This window comes from Anabas testudineus, chromosome 1 (genome assembly GCF_900324465.2).
Source record: "Anabas testudineus chromosome 1, fAnaTes1.2, whole genome shotgun sequence".
Lineage (NCBI taxonomy): Eukaryota > Metazoa > Chordata > Actinopteri > Anabantiformes > Anabantidae > Anabas > Anabas testudineus.
Genome location: NC_046610.1, coordinates 18,443,501 through 18,458,106, shown reverse-complemented (window position 1 = coordinate 18,458,106; position 14,606 = coordinate 18,443,501). Strand labels below are relative to the sequence as shown.

Genomic DNA, 14,606 nt, shown 5'->3' with positions numbered 1-14,606 from the left:
GCTCTTTGTCAACTTGGTGCTCTGCTGATAAGCAGTGAGCTGAGGCCAAAACCCTTCGTGTAACTTCACACTTGATCACAATGATGAGTTTTGTCATTTCCACATTTTAGAATTGCTCCGAGTAGTGATGAGGAGTTTCTCACATGAAAAAAGTAACTTTGAGGACATCGTAGGAAGGCGTCTTCCTAAACTCAATCTCATTATTGAAAACGTCAACATCACAGCTCAAAAGACTCGGTGTCAAATGAACTGATTTTCAAATTAAAAGCACTGAACATATTGCCTCCCAAAAGCCCACCTCCCTACAAAATGATCCAGATCTGTCCACCTCATGTTACGTTGCTCATACTTCTCTGGATTTTGACTGGAAACCCCTCCTTCGAGTCCTTCTCCCGTCATACTCGATTTGATACGCTGACTTGATGCTGTAAACATTCCTTTTATTTGGATTTGTATCTGTCTTTTGATCTCTTATGTGTTCTGTTGCCAAGTGAATGCATGTTACTAATTGCGGTTTTCTCTTGTATAAAGCAGGCTTTTGTTTTGACTCTTTATTTTTTTATCTTCCCCACAAATACGTGACTGATGAGTTCAGTGTGAAACTGTCTTTGTGAGATGTGTCGACACTATTCAGTCACTGACGTCGGTTTTATTATCGGGTTAGACTAGTATTTTCAAGTCAAACATGGGGGGATGATTCTCATTTTGTTTGTGAAGCTTTGTTAAGGGTTTGGTGTCTTGCTGACTAATGTTAAGCCCCAGTTAAACCCGAGTTTAGGCTGAGGTTTGTTATTGGTCAGGAAAACACCTTGACGTTTCTGTACATTGTGTTGCAGCACTGCTGCCTTTGGTGGAATTTGACATATTTGATATGAAGCACTTGGTGAGGAAGTTTTTTTGTTTTGTTTTTTTTTTTTGCCATTTTTGTAAGCTCTTTGCTGTGACACAATTCAACATCTGTTGTGTTCTGTCTCGTCCTGTTTTCCATTTTCCGGTGACAGGCATTTTTTAAAAAATATTTTGTGTGATTTCTTTTTTTGTTTTCCATCAGTCCAGGTCGATGAGAAGGTGTTATATTTTGTTAATAAAAACTTGGGTAAACAGGCCTTTGTAAAGATGAAAAAAAAATAAAATTTGTACTTTTTTATGACACCTCTTTGTTTGCTGGTTTCCATCAAATACACTTATGTCACTGTCTGTCCAGCAGGTGGTGACATAGAGCAGTTCTTCTGCAGCACACAGACCTCATGTTAATCTTCATACTAAGAATAATGTGTATGTTGTATCAATATATTATGTTGGTTAAGATAAGATCTCCTTCTTCAGCTGGGTTAAAGTTGGGTGATTGATGACAGCGTGTTCAATTTTTATTTCAATCTGTTGAAGTCCTGTTTTTAGTTGACAGCGTTTTAGATCATTGTCTTGCTGTATGTCGAAGCTCATCCCAGTTAGTTTTGATGCATTTTTCTGTAAATTGGCAAAAAAGATATATTTTCTCTACACCTCTGAATTCATCCTGCTGAATGAAATATTTCCTAAACAAACATCAGTGAGCCTGTTCCAGAAGCAGCCACGTAAAGTCAAGTCCCCGAGCTTCACAGAAGAACTTGTGTGACTTTGATCATAAACAGATCCTTTCTTCCTCCACATTTTAGCCCTCCCATCACATTGGTAGCTGTAAATCTTGGTTTTACCAGTTCATAAACTTGTAGTTTAGAGGAATCTTTAGCGGATTGTTAAAGCTGATGTGGGGCTTTACATCCCGTGGGTCGTCACCCACTCTGTAAATGCTGCTCACACCAGTGAGCTCTTTCTTATTCGGGACATTACATTGTTGTATCGACTATGCTTATTGCCTCTGATTGATTTACCCCTTCTATATCAGATTTAACATTTCTCTCATGGACAGCTTTGTGGTTTTCATTCTGATTTATCCTTTTAACAAATGATGCACTTATATAAAAACATAAGACACTTAGAGGTAGTTAGTTACTAGTTATTTGAACAGTCAGTCTGTCACATCTAGCTAATTGAAAAGTTCTCACTATTACAAAACGTACCGTGTTCAGTGTTTGATTCTTCTACATATAAATACCAAGAAACAGCCTCCAATGTGTTATCAATCTTACAACATGGCCAGTCAGTGTCTTTCTACTTCTTTCAGCTCTAAATATTCTCGATTGGTCGAGACAGCTGTTCGGACACACAATGGCTGACATGAGCGCAGTTGCTGTGCCCCACCTCCACTAGCATGCCCTTTGACCTTCAGCCAGAGTGGTATATATAAACGGGGGAGATGAGGGGAAGGCCCCTGGCAGCCAAAATGAAGTCCCTGGTTCCTGTGTGCTGCTTGCTGTCCCTGCTGGTCCTGTCTGCTGCAGGTATGGTGGAGGATGTTGGGGTTTGGGTAAATTATTTCAGCTGTTTAGATGACTTGGATGGATTAAGAAGGTGTTGTTTGTGAAATCAATTTTCTGATCCACTCCAGTGGGCTCAGATGTCTCAAATCAGAGCTTTGCATATAGGTTGACTTGGAATGTGCACTGTTGTCTCAGGTTTGTGTTGTGTGCAGCTTGAATTTCCTCTTTTCTGCACTTAGGGGCCCAGTACAGCAAGACCTAAGTTAAAATGTGTTAAAAATGTTCACAGACCATTTCCATTAAAATCAAAGCATGTGTCAGCTAAGCACAGGGCAGGTACAGTGCAGAGCTTTGCTGTTGTACGAGTGGAAATGTCAGGGCTGATGGAAACTGTCTGCTGCTCATTCTATCTGCCCTGGAGAGTCATACAGTGACAGCACAAACAGAGAGATCTGGACCAGCTACAAAGAGCCACACAAAAGCTGAATGATCAATTCTTTTTCTCTTGAGTTTGGCCATGTTTCACAGCACTGGCTTACATGGACCAGTCTGTCGTCAGGTGTAGATCTTGGTGTATATCCAGGTCACTTGATGTTTTTCAGAATTCATTCACTTTTAACTGAGCCAAAAAGAAACTAATCATTAAAGATGCATTATGAGAATGTGATGGTTTGTGTTCAGCTCGTTTTAAAGAGCTAATCACTTGTCAGTTGTTGTTAAACTTGAAGTAAAGAATACCCTTGTTTGTCCTTGCACTGGTTCATTTTGGCCCCCACAAATTGCCGTAGTGAGGTGTCAAGCATCTAGAGGCGTCACCAGATACTGTGGTCACCAGTGCCATGCACTGTTCCTCTCAGGAATGCACACACATCTACATCTTGTGCATATACTGTACATACACACAAATGCTGCATTTAATGTCTTCACAAAGTCTCATAACTCCCACTCTGCCCAGTTGGCAGAGCTGCTAATCTGTTATTCCAGTCAGCATGTCCGTGTCCAGGGGGTGTCCCAGCTAAAACAGGCATGAGAGCTTAGCAGAGGGCATGTGGGACCAGAGGATAGTAGCCAACAGTGGTCTGTCTAGAGTTGACAAAAAAACTCATACACAGGTTATATTAGGAAAGATTGAGATTTGTGTGGGTTAGAAATTAGAAAGTACATTAGGATTAAACGGGGATGCAGAGTCCAGAGCCACCGAGTCGGAGTCATGCATAGTTGCACAGTGTTGGGGGCAATATGATCAAGAGTGCAGCAGTTGCAGGCCAGTTGCATGATAATCACAGGGAGGAGGAGAGCATCACACTTCCTGAAAATAGGAATGGAATTATCCCTCTTTCTTTTCACCCTCTGACTCATTGTGGGACTATTTCTGTCTCAAAGATGTGCCACCGAGCACCCAGGCACCTGTCTCGCTCTGTCCCCGTGACACGGTGCTCTGCCCAGGCTTCACTGCAGCAACAGCAGGGTCCTAGCGGGAGGACGAAAGAAAAACTTTACACTATACAGAAAGACAATAATTGAAATGTGCAATGAGCAATAAGTTTATATTGAAAATGGATTAAATTCATTTGTGTAATAATAAAATTGTAGTGACAGAACCACACTATGACTCAAATCTGCAGCGCTACAAAGCATTTTAATCTTAGAAGGATTTTGTTTACTGTTTTGAATCAGAGTCTCCACCTTTAACAAACTTAATTCCAGAAATAATAGAAAAGAAAATACAAAAACGAAACTGCATATCATTAGAGACAGGCTAGTAAATTCAGTGGAAGATTCATTTTATTTCCTTCACAAGCTCGTGGAGTCAAAAACAGACCTTAAACAGACTACATATTGGAGTTAGAAACACAACTAACACCTAACAACTGTCAGTCTAATTACCAATTAATGCTGCTTCAGCGTTAAGATATGGTTCACTCTCAGACCACAGATTGTTCCTGTTAACACAACAAAACAAACGCTGGCTGCATAAGATGAAACTGTATTAATTACTCACACACATAAATGAAATTCAACCAACAGCGTTCCCTTCACATCTCTTTCGTCTCCTAAACTTTTCTCTCCCCTTGTCACAGCTTTCTCATAATCCTAATTATGTTAACTTTAATTTCTTTTGGTCGCTGCTGAAAACGATTGCTCACTTTCATTTTAGTAACTATACGTATCGAGGCATGCAATGAAAAATCCAGTACATTAACTGTTGAAAGACTTTCCATTCTTTTCACCCCCTTGGTCAGAGGTGTACATATATCTGCAGCAGTCAGTCTAAATGACATTATTTCATATGATCTGAATTAAGTAGTAAATGACCTTTATGTGATGCCCCTTAACTTTGGCAGAGCGTCTTCACTGACTCACGTCATGGTCTTGGCTGCTGCTGCTGTTCGTGTTACGAAGCAGATGATGTTGTAGCACTGTGTCTTTGGACAGCGTCCAAACCTTCAGCACAGCATCCGTCCACCCGCCTCAGGTTTCCCCTCACTAATCTCCCCCTCGTTTGTTTCGCTCAATTACTGACACCTGCAGCACACTTAAGTCGTTTCACGAGCCACGGGCCACGTCGAGTGGCAGAGTACTGGACAGGCAGGGCTCCATACCTCCACCTCTGCCAGAGACGGCAACGACGAGCATGATAAATATGTGACTGTGACTTAATAGTCTAAAGGAGGTTTGTGCACCATCTCTTCACCAACTGTAAAATTGTCACTCAAAAGACACAACGTGGCAGCTTTAGAGGTAAAAGCTCAATGTTCTGGTAACTAATGTTGAACATTGTTTATGTGTGATTAAAATGGGGCAGAGAAACATTCATGGAGGGCACAGGGAAAGAACATAAAGTCCTACTAGCATCATTTAGGATGCCAAGATGACCTGATAAGCCTCCATCCACACTACTTGTCACGTCACATTGACATTAAGGCAAAAACAGATTTTAGCATCTTACAAAATCTGAGACAGATGTTTCCATTTTGGATGATATTAGCTTGATAATTAGATGGGATTTGTACTCATCTTGCTTAACTAATCAGAGATGTGGGCGCTGATTCAAAGGTCTTGAACCCGTCTGTCATCATACAGGAATTTCATCCAAAAACAGAAATTCATCATAGATAAATAGAAGAAACTCCAGAAAGTGAGTCTCACTACCACCTTCAGGTGATGGTGTTGCTGTTGGAACAGAGCGGGACGATGTTGTAGACAATGAAACCTGTAGCACAGTGAGATTTTAGATAACATATTTTAATGTGTTAGAGTATCCAGTCATCCTAAATGTCATCATATACTTAGTTACAGTGATACCAGCAGTCACTGGTATCACTGTACGACAGCTGGTCAGACAGCAACATACAGACAATGTTAGTGACGAGGTAATAATGAAACATTCAGCAGCTAATGAGTAATTTTTCTCAGGAGACCAAAGACAAAAGTAAAGTAAATAATTGCTAAGAGACCAAAAACATAACTCCTAATGAATGGCATGTCAGTGTTAACTTCTAGATTGTTTGCTCATGATGGGCTCTAGTCCACAAGTGTCATGAATGTGTAAAATCTGTGACAGCTGCCTGCTGCTCTGAATCTTCCTCCCTGACACTGACCCCATCTTGCAACATGAACTGTTGACATACAGTGAACTGCCTCATATCACACAGTGTACCACTATTCATGTACCGTCTTACAGGCAGTTATAATTAAGAAGAGGTCGTGGCCTCGTGCCCTTTGTACACGTTGGTCCTGAAAAGTATCTAATGAACGTGTACGTATGTGGTGACTGTGATCCACAGGATGATGCTGAGCAGTTCTGATGTCTGTTCATCTGCATGAGATCTGTGCTGTGTGTAGGAACAGCTTGTTAATGTCTCCCGCTGTGTTTTATAGACCTGAGTGAAGTGTAACCATCTTTGGTTTGCTCTTGAGGAAATGTTATTTCAATGAAAATAAGTCTAAATAACTATTACTGCAAACAACATAACACAGAGTTATCTTATAATTATCTTGTCTTGTAACTGTCAATGAATATTAAAAATACATGTAACTAATACTGGAGTTTATTTGATAGAATTTGATGCTTTGAAATTATGTCACAGTGACTTTTCTTGCAAGAATATATAATTCTGAGGAAAAGTTTGGGTTGGTGTGTGTCAACCTAAAACAGGCAAAGGTAAATTTAAACAACAGTAATAACCTATACAAAAAATAAATGTTTCTATTTCATGCTGTCCACTCAGCTGTCTTCTTTTAGATCCTCTACACAACTGTCCACTGCACGTCTGCCACAAATAGTGCATGTCTTAGTGTCACCATTCAAGCAACGGAAACCTGAGAAGCTGAAGAGTGGGAGGTGCCGCTTGTACAGTGGCCGGGCACTGCTCAACAGAGGTCTTCAAGGCTCTTCAAGATTTTGGATCTCTGCTGCTGAAGCACTGGTGTCACAAACAAAGGGGACTGGTCTGCAAATGTGCAGCTAGTTTACACCGAGCCGTCTGATTGGTCTGAAATACATTCAGTCAGTGCACTGGTTTTGACTCATGCCTTTCAGACGAATGGACGCACAGTGCCTTGGAGAAGAGATACTGTATAATCTATAACACTGAGATGAGAGGAACAGTTTCCATGTCTTTTTGTTTTTTCCAGTAAGCATATAAGTCACTCACATCCTTTCTCCATCTTAGATCTCCTGGCAGGGTCCTCCCTCCATGATGAAGAGCCTCTTGTACATCTGCAGCTCCAGCAGCCAGAGGAGGACCTCTTCTCCTGTGGATGTGACACAACGGAGGAGAACACCAGCCAGAGCTCCTCCAATGACACCCCAGCCCCGGAGAGAGCAATGTGTCAGCCATGCAAACCCCCATCAGCTGTAGGTGAAGAAGAGGAGCCAGCGTCCACCGCAGAGCGTGAGCGTGAAGAGGAGGAGGAGGCAGTAGAGGAAGAGGAAGAAGAACAGGTGTCATCTGCGGAAGAGGCTGCATCCTCTGAAGAGAAGGAGGTGGTAGCTGACACCGAGGAAGAAGAAGGAAAGACTGAGGAAGATCTGGAAGAACTGGATGAGGAATCGTCCCATGAGGAGGAGGAAATGACTGGTAAGGTTTCAGAAAAGGAAGAAGAACCTGCTCCTGAACAAGATGAAGAAATAGTTGAGGAACAAGAAGAGACACAGACAAAGGAAGTCACTGAGGAGGAGGTCGGTGTGGAAACTGTCCTGGATGAGGCTGTAGAGGAGCAGCTCGCAGTGGATGACTCTGAACCGGAACCAGAACCAGAGGTGACTTTAGAGCCAGAACCAGAACCACAACCAGAGGTTCCTTTAGAGCCCGAACCAGAGGTGACTGTAGAGCCAGAACCAGAGGTGACTGTAGAGCCAGAACCAGAGGTGACTGTAGAGCCAGAACCAGAACCACAACCAGAAGTTACTGTAGAGCCAGAACCAGAGGTGACTGTAGAGCCAGAACCAGAACCACAACCAGAAGTTCCTGTAGAGCCAGAACCAGAGGTGACTGTAGAGCCAGAACCAGAGGTGACTGTAGAGCGAGAACCAGAACCACAACCAGAAGTTACTGTAGAGCCAGAACCAGAGGTGACTGTAGAGCCAGAAGTCAAGGTGATTTCAGAGCCGGAGGTGTTTGAAGAACCAAAACCAGAGGTTACTCCTGTATTAGAGGCTGTTGTGGAGGAGGTGACATCAGAACCTTCCCAGGATGTTGCTGTAGAGGATGGACCAGTAGAAACCAAAGTGGAGGAGGCTCCTGAGGTGGAAGAGGCACCTGAAGATGAGGCAACTGTGGAGGAGGTGGCTGCAGAGGAGCCTCAGCCGCATTCTCAAGCCAAAGGTACAAAAAGATAGCAACATCTTAATAACAAACTAAATCTACAAATAACATTTAAGGAGAGAGAATTTGTTATCAAAGAATCCAAGCAGAAAACAGAACTGGTGAAATTTGGAGGATTTTCTAAAAATATGTTACTTTCAAATGTTAACAGTTTTCCTTCTCAATAGATAGATAAGAAGATTAATATCACTGTTGTGTCTGTAAACTAAAAATGACCAGCAGCCAGTTAACTTAGCACAAAGAAGATATATTCTGGTGTGTAACCTCCCGTAAAACCACAACATGTTGCTTTCACACTTTGAATTTTGTACACTTTAACTTTTGGGGTATAACATGTTATTTAATGATACAATAGGCTAGTTTAATGTACAGACAGGAATAAAGTCTTCTCATCTAACTCCTGACTAATAAAAAACACAAGCAAATAAAAATAAAAATTTAAAAATACGAAGAGAATTTCCCAAAATGTCACATTAGTCATCTAAATGAACCATTCAGCTGCTTTCACTGGAAATTAGTTCCAGATCATAAAGGACAATATTTACAAAAACAAGTCAAACTAGAGGTAGATTTACATCCGTCAGATGATTTTTCACAACTTGGTACCAACCTGGTGATGAGACTAAGAGCTTGTTATTGATTTGTAAAACCCTCATGCATTTTATTAAGCCATTACTTACAATTTCTAAATCTAATATAAAGGATTTCACATGAGAAAGTGGGGCCTGCGTTCACTGACCCCGACTTTTAACTGGCTAAGAGATTGGGGCACATTTCACAAATGGTCGTTAATTGTAGCGTAAGCCATCAGCGCACAACCTTCTTTGTCACATCAATCGTTTCCTATAACCACGTTAAATGACTGACTCTTCAATCAGGACACGTAGGTGAATCAGCGGGCCCAGCGCTGAGGGACCGCGCCCACATTGAGGACACACTGCGACTGGCTGCTGCTGAGGTCTCTGCAGAGTTCTCAGGTAAAGAACAAAGACGTCTCAAAACACAATGTGCAGGAAGGAGTGGCTCTTTTTTTTCAATGCTGTAAATTGGCCTAATAAACTATTATGTACAGTATACGCACCCAGGCATTCATCTTATTTCGGAGGGTTTGTGCATGTACACACACACACACAACCAGGGAACGCCACATCCTACATATCAAAACTTGGATCTTCCACGATCACTGTTGTGCTGGCCAGCATTTCAAATGTCTTTCAGACAATTGCTGTGAAATGCAAATGCAGCACAATGTTTACAGCTATTTCATCAAGAGAAAAGAAAAAACAGATGTGTTTTGCATGTGAATGAAAAGTTTGAGACAATTCTGGGGGCTTCTCTGCTGAAACTATTCTGAAAATTGCTTCATGATGTCTAGGCTCTGGCGCTATTATGTGTATGCTTGCAGACATGTCTCGAGGCAGGTGATTAATCAGTGCAAACGTGTAACTCTGTCCTCAGCATGAAAGCCTCTCTGTTCTGTTGAACCAGATTCATTTCAGGGAGGCCAAAGAGCTGCAGCAGAGCCAGTTGCTTAATCACCTCAGCTCGATTCATTAAACTTTAGGAGGGTAATTCATCATGTGCTGCCAAAGCAATTGTTGTAATCAGTGATGGTAGCATGAGCATTAATATAAATCCTGTCTAAAATGTCTTCTTGCAACTACATCCCAGTTTTTACATCCCAATTCTTCCGCTTCTTTCTCTCTCTCTTTCTCTAGCCGCCATGAAGAAGTTATTAAACATCTACCACACAGCCATCAAACCAATGGAGCAGGCCTACAAGTACAACGAGCTCAGACAGCATGAAGTCACAGGTAAGTCGGGTTCCTGTTGGAGCTGTAACAGCATCTGCAGAAGAGGTACCAGTAGTTTGTTAGTGTCAACAATGTGTCTATATCTGTAACTTTAACTGTGGCTCAGTTCATACGCAGTGAAGTTCAATGTAATTGTAATTATAGCAGTGTAGAAAAGCGTTTTGTTCAGAGTGTGTAAGATATAACAAGACATATGACAAGAAATATAACAAGATACTACCTCTGCTGTAATTTGTGCTTCTCACAGTCGCCTGGAAATCGATGAGCAACACATTTATCAGTTCATCACACTGCTGAGTACACACACTACATTGCAATAAAACTGGACCCAAACAGTAAAGTGTAAATAATTAATTAGAAATCCAGTCAGGGCCTGACGTTATCCAAACGAGGCACGCAGAGGAGTACAATAAGGGCTCTGTCTGCTGAAAATTAAAGAAAAAGTTGTATGGGCCAGACTTCCTGTAACTTTGTTCCAGAGCACCTCAGGGCAGAGATGATAATTTGTGCTGAGGAGCCGGAAGAAGACTTTGAGACCTCTTGTGGTGCAGAATGGAAAGACATGTTCACAATCAGCATATTGAAAAGTGGCTGTTGTGATATGCTGCTCTAGACCAAGAGCATCATATCAAGTGCTAAGAACACATTGCACACTGATGACAGGAACTCAACAGACACAACTGTGGATAGTGTGACAGCGTAATGAATCAGCAGCGCTGTCTTCAACAGTTGAATAGAAGTCGCAGCAGCTCAACACAACATCCTGAGAAAATGATGAAATGTGACTAAAGCCGATTTTCTCTCTCTCATGCACCAACACTCAGACGCTGAGATTACCTCAAAGCCCATGGTTTTGTTTCTGGGGCCCTGGAGTGTCGGCAAGTCCTCCATGATCAACTACCTACTGGGTCTTCACGGCACCTCCCAGGAACTCTACACAGGTTCACACTGATGTTTGTGCACGTGATGTTTGTGACACAGCTACTATCCAATAATGACAGGAAATTACTACGGCGATAACGAATGAGCCACAGCTTATTCTTTATTTTACTTTTCTCACTGCATACTGAACTATACTAGACAATTGGAAGGTAGTGGCTAGTCAGGGGCAGCTGTGGATCAGCTGGTAGAGCCGGTGGTCCACAGACTAGTGTTTGTGGTAAGAGTAGCTGTAGCTGTGCTAAGAGACGGGAAAGAGACAGCTAAATAGTTCAACAAGGCTGAGAAACTTATGTGCAGAGAGACTAAAAAACAGTAGAAAAGAGTTTGTAGTAGTCTTTAAATCAGAGTCTGGTGAAAACCTTCTCTCTAAAGGATTCAGGTAAACCCGTTCCCTTTCTCCACCCTCCACCAGGTGCAGAGCCCACGACCTCGGAGTACACCGTCATAATGCACGGTGAGAAGTTTCGGACTGTAGAAGGCATCGTCATGGCAGCAGACAGCTCACGGTCCTTCTCGCCCCTGGAGAAGTTTGGCCAAGGTTTTCTGGAGCGGCTGGTGGGCATCGAGATGCCCCACAAGCTGCTGGAGAGAGTCACCTTCGTCGACACACCGGGCATCATCGAAAACCGCAAGCAGCAGGAGAGAGGTGACCAATAGTAATGAAAACGTGTCTGCATCAAAGATGAACATTTACTGCCACCGTGTCTATAATTGATCAGGTTCCCAAAACACATCCGTATGTTAAGTTTAAATTTGAATCTGCTAATTATTTATTTTGTATTGTATCTGCTCCCTCCTCCACCCTCAGGTTACCCCTACAACGAGGTGTGCCAGTGGTTCATCGATCGAGCTGATCTGATCTTCCTGGTGTTCGACCCCACCAAGCTGGATGTGGGTGGGGAGTTGGAGATGCTCTTCAGGCAGATGAAGGGCCGTGAGTCCCAGATTCGCCTCATCCTCAACAAGGCCGACAGTCTCTCCACCCAGGACCTGATGAGGGTCTACGGGGCCCTGTTCTGGAGCATGGCCCCGCTGATCAACGTCACCGAGCCCCCTCGGGTTTACGTCAGCTCCTTCTGGCCTCAGGACTATGCCGCAGACACGAGCCGAGAGCTCTTCATGAAGGAGGAGATTTCTCTGCTGGATGACTTCAACCAGGCACGACTTCTAAATATCCTCAATTCAAACTGTCTTCCTATTTTCACCTTCTTTTTATTCACTCTCACTTCCTCTGTCCGCTCTTGTTTCTCTGTCTTGCTCCCCTTCAGGTGATTGAGAACCAGATGGAGAACAAGATAGCGTTCATCCGCCAGCATGGCATTCGTGTTCGCATTCACGCCCTGCTGGTGGACCGCTACCTCCAGACTTACTACGACAAGCTGGGCTGGTTCAGTGACCCCCACGAGGTGTTCCAAGACATTGTCAGTGACCCAGACAAGTACTACATCTTCAAGTCCATTCTGGCCAAGACCAACATCAGCAAGTTTGATCTGCCCAACAAGGAGGCCTACCAGGACTTCTTTGGTGTGAACCCCGTTTCCGGCTTCAAGCAGCTTTCCTACCACTGCAGCTGGACTGGTGGCTGTCTGCTGGACAAGATAGAGAAGGCCATCTCACAAGAGCTCCCGGCTTTGCTCAGCAGTGTCAGCAAGGCTGTAGACACGGCCGCCCAAGCGAAGGCTCCAGCAACGCCCCCGCCCCCTCTCCCTGGTACCTGTGAAAGTCCCGGGTGTGAAGAGAAACCCAAGAATCGCTGGAGGAGGCAGTGAGATGGAGGAGAATGATGCAGGAGGAGGAGCAGAGGAGGCAGATGGCAGCAGCAGCAGCCAGAGGGTTTCCTGAAATGATCCCCACTGCTGGGATTTTCTGCACTGGATGCGCGGAGACTGAACAGAGAGACGGCACAAGAGAGAAAGAGAGCAAATGACAAATGTGCAAAAATCTACAGTACCAAGCAGAGATTAGTCAAATACTATTTACCAATACTTGTTATTGTTTTTATTTGTATGATGTATCAAGACTGTACGATGCTTTAACTATATCAGGACAGTTCAGAGTTGTAGATGATGACACAATACCAAATTAATGCTCAGATCACTGTATGGCGTCGGTGTGCAGCACCTTATCCTATGTAACATCTATGTAGTCAGTAAAACAACAACAAAAACAAAAACAATGAAATCTAAGAATTGTTGTTTTCTTGTCTCTCACTGTTTTCAAGTTTGTACATTATTTAATCACTTTGTTTTTCAGTAAAAGAAAACCAGGCACTGACTCCACTTCTCTAGAGGTAAATGTTGCTGCTCTTGTGTCTTCTGTGTTGTTTGTCTCATTCTATCAAACCTGCTGTTTGTTGTCACAGTTTTTACAGTTATGCTACTGTAGGAAGGGTAATATCACATCGGGAAACATATTTTTATTGGTCAGACAATAAAATAGAGGTGTTCTCTCATTGTGTTTTATTTAGTAGTGATCAAGCCATGTCTAGTCATGGTACTACTGTATTGCACTGCCATAAACTGTCTTTGTACTGTACTATGTTCATTTTAGAAACTGTTCTTGTTTCTCTCTACTGCACTGACAATGAATTGACGAGTATTCACTCATGTACTAGTAGCTTTCTGTCTATGTAGGTTTGTATTTGTGGCCTTTTCAGCCGCCTGAACTGTTGCTAGTTTTACCTCAACATGGCTGTGTACCACATGGGCATTTCCACTAAAATGTAATCCTTCCCTCATTATTTCAGGTCTGTTTGTAATTGTCATTCTTCTGTGTGATTTCTTTTAGTAAACAGCAAAAAAACAAACGCACACACCAGAACCTCCAAGGCTGTTTTTGTGAGGCTACAAAGATGTTTCAGAGGAACCGTCTTCCACCGAAACCATATATAATTCATATCATTCTGTTGTTGAACACAAAAATGCAGTGGAAGAGGGTTTGGCGAGCGTGGGTAGAACCAACAGCCCTCACCCCCACAAAATGCAGAGTAGAGAGTGGAGATATTGTACTTTTAAATCAAAATATTCCAGGTTTGATGGATTACAAACACGGCTCAGTGTGCAACAGCTGGGTGAGCAAACCTCCCTGTGGCCCATACACAGGAAAATGAAAATGTGGTTTAGTTACGCAGTGACTACAAATAGCCAGCAGGAGGCGCCTCCATTCAATGTGTTAACCAGGATGACTGCACAACACAAAGCATGTTTTTTTTTCCTTTTAAATATTTGACTTTAATTACAACCGAAAAACCAGTTAAGAAACTTCCTATTAATAAAAAAAAAACATTTCCTTTTATCTCTATCCATACCACTGTTGGGAAAACAACTTCTCTGAACAATCACTTGACTCCTGACACATTCAAATATAGTTTTACAAACTTTTTCACAGGTTAGCTGACAATCCCGTTTTCCTTGAATACCTCAATAAAAAAGTCTGGGCTTTTTTTTACAGGCACTGCATTGTGGATTTTGTATTATCTGACTACAATTAAAAAAAATATTTAACTTAAATATAAAACTTGCACCTTTCAAAACTGGTTAAAAAAACATGTCTCTCGTCTTTCATCTTTATACACATTGTAGTTTTATTAGGCTAGTTAACTACAAAAAATTACAAAAGAGTAATTTAACTACTATGACTATGCACAATGCTCTTAACCT

The 14,606-nt window shown here is 42.4% G+C and overlaps 1 protein-coding gene across 5 annotated transcripts; it reads left to right on the top strand.

Moving 5' to 3' along the window:
- Positions 1-2,296: 2,296 nt before the first annotated feature.
- LOC113162667 (sarcalumenin-like) lies at positions 2,297-14,149 on the top strand. Of its 5 annotated transcripts, XM_026360934.1 has the most exons (10): positions 2,297-2,381; positions 7,037-7,662; positions 7,735-7,794; positions 7,939-8,191; positions 9,070-9,168; positions 9,910-10,005; positions 10,830-10,946; positions 11,360-11,593; positions 11,756-12,105; positions 12,216-14,149. In XM_026360934.1, exons 1-10 carry the CDS (start codon positions 2,297-2,299, stop codon positions 12,714-12,716), a joined length of 2,421 nt encoding a protein of 806 aa, XP_026216719.1. In that variant the 3' UTR covers positions 12,717-14,149. The 5 variants fall into 5 exon arrangements, with proteins under 5 accessions (XP_026216719.1, XP_026216717.1, XP_026216718.1 ...); XM_026360932.1 differs by having other exon boundaries at positions 7,735-8,191; XM_026360933.1 differs by having other exon boundaries at positions 7,037-7,794.
- The last annotated feature ends 457 nt before the right edge of the window (positions 14,150-14,606 follow it).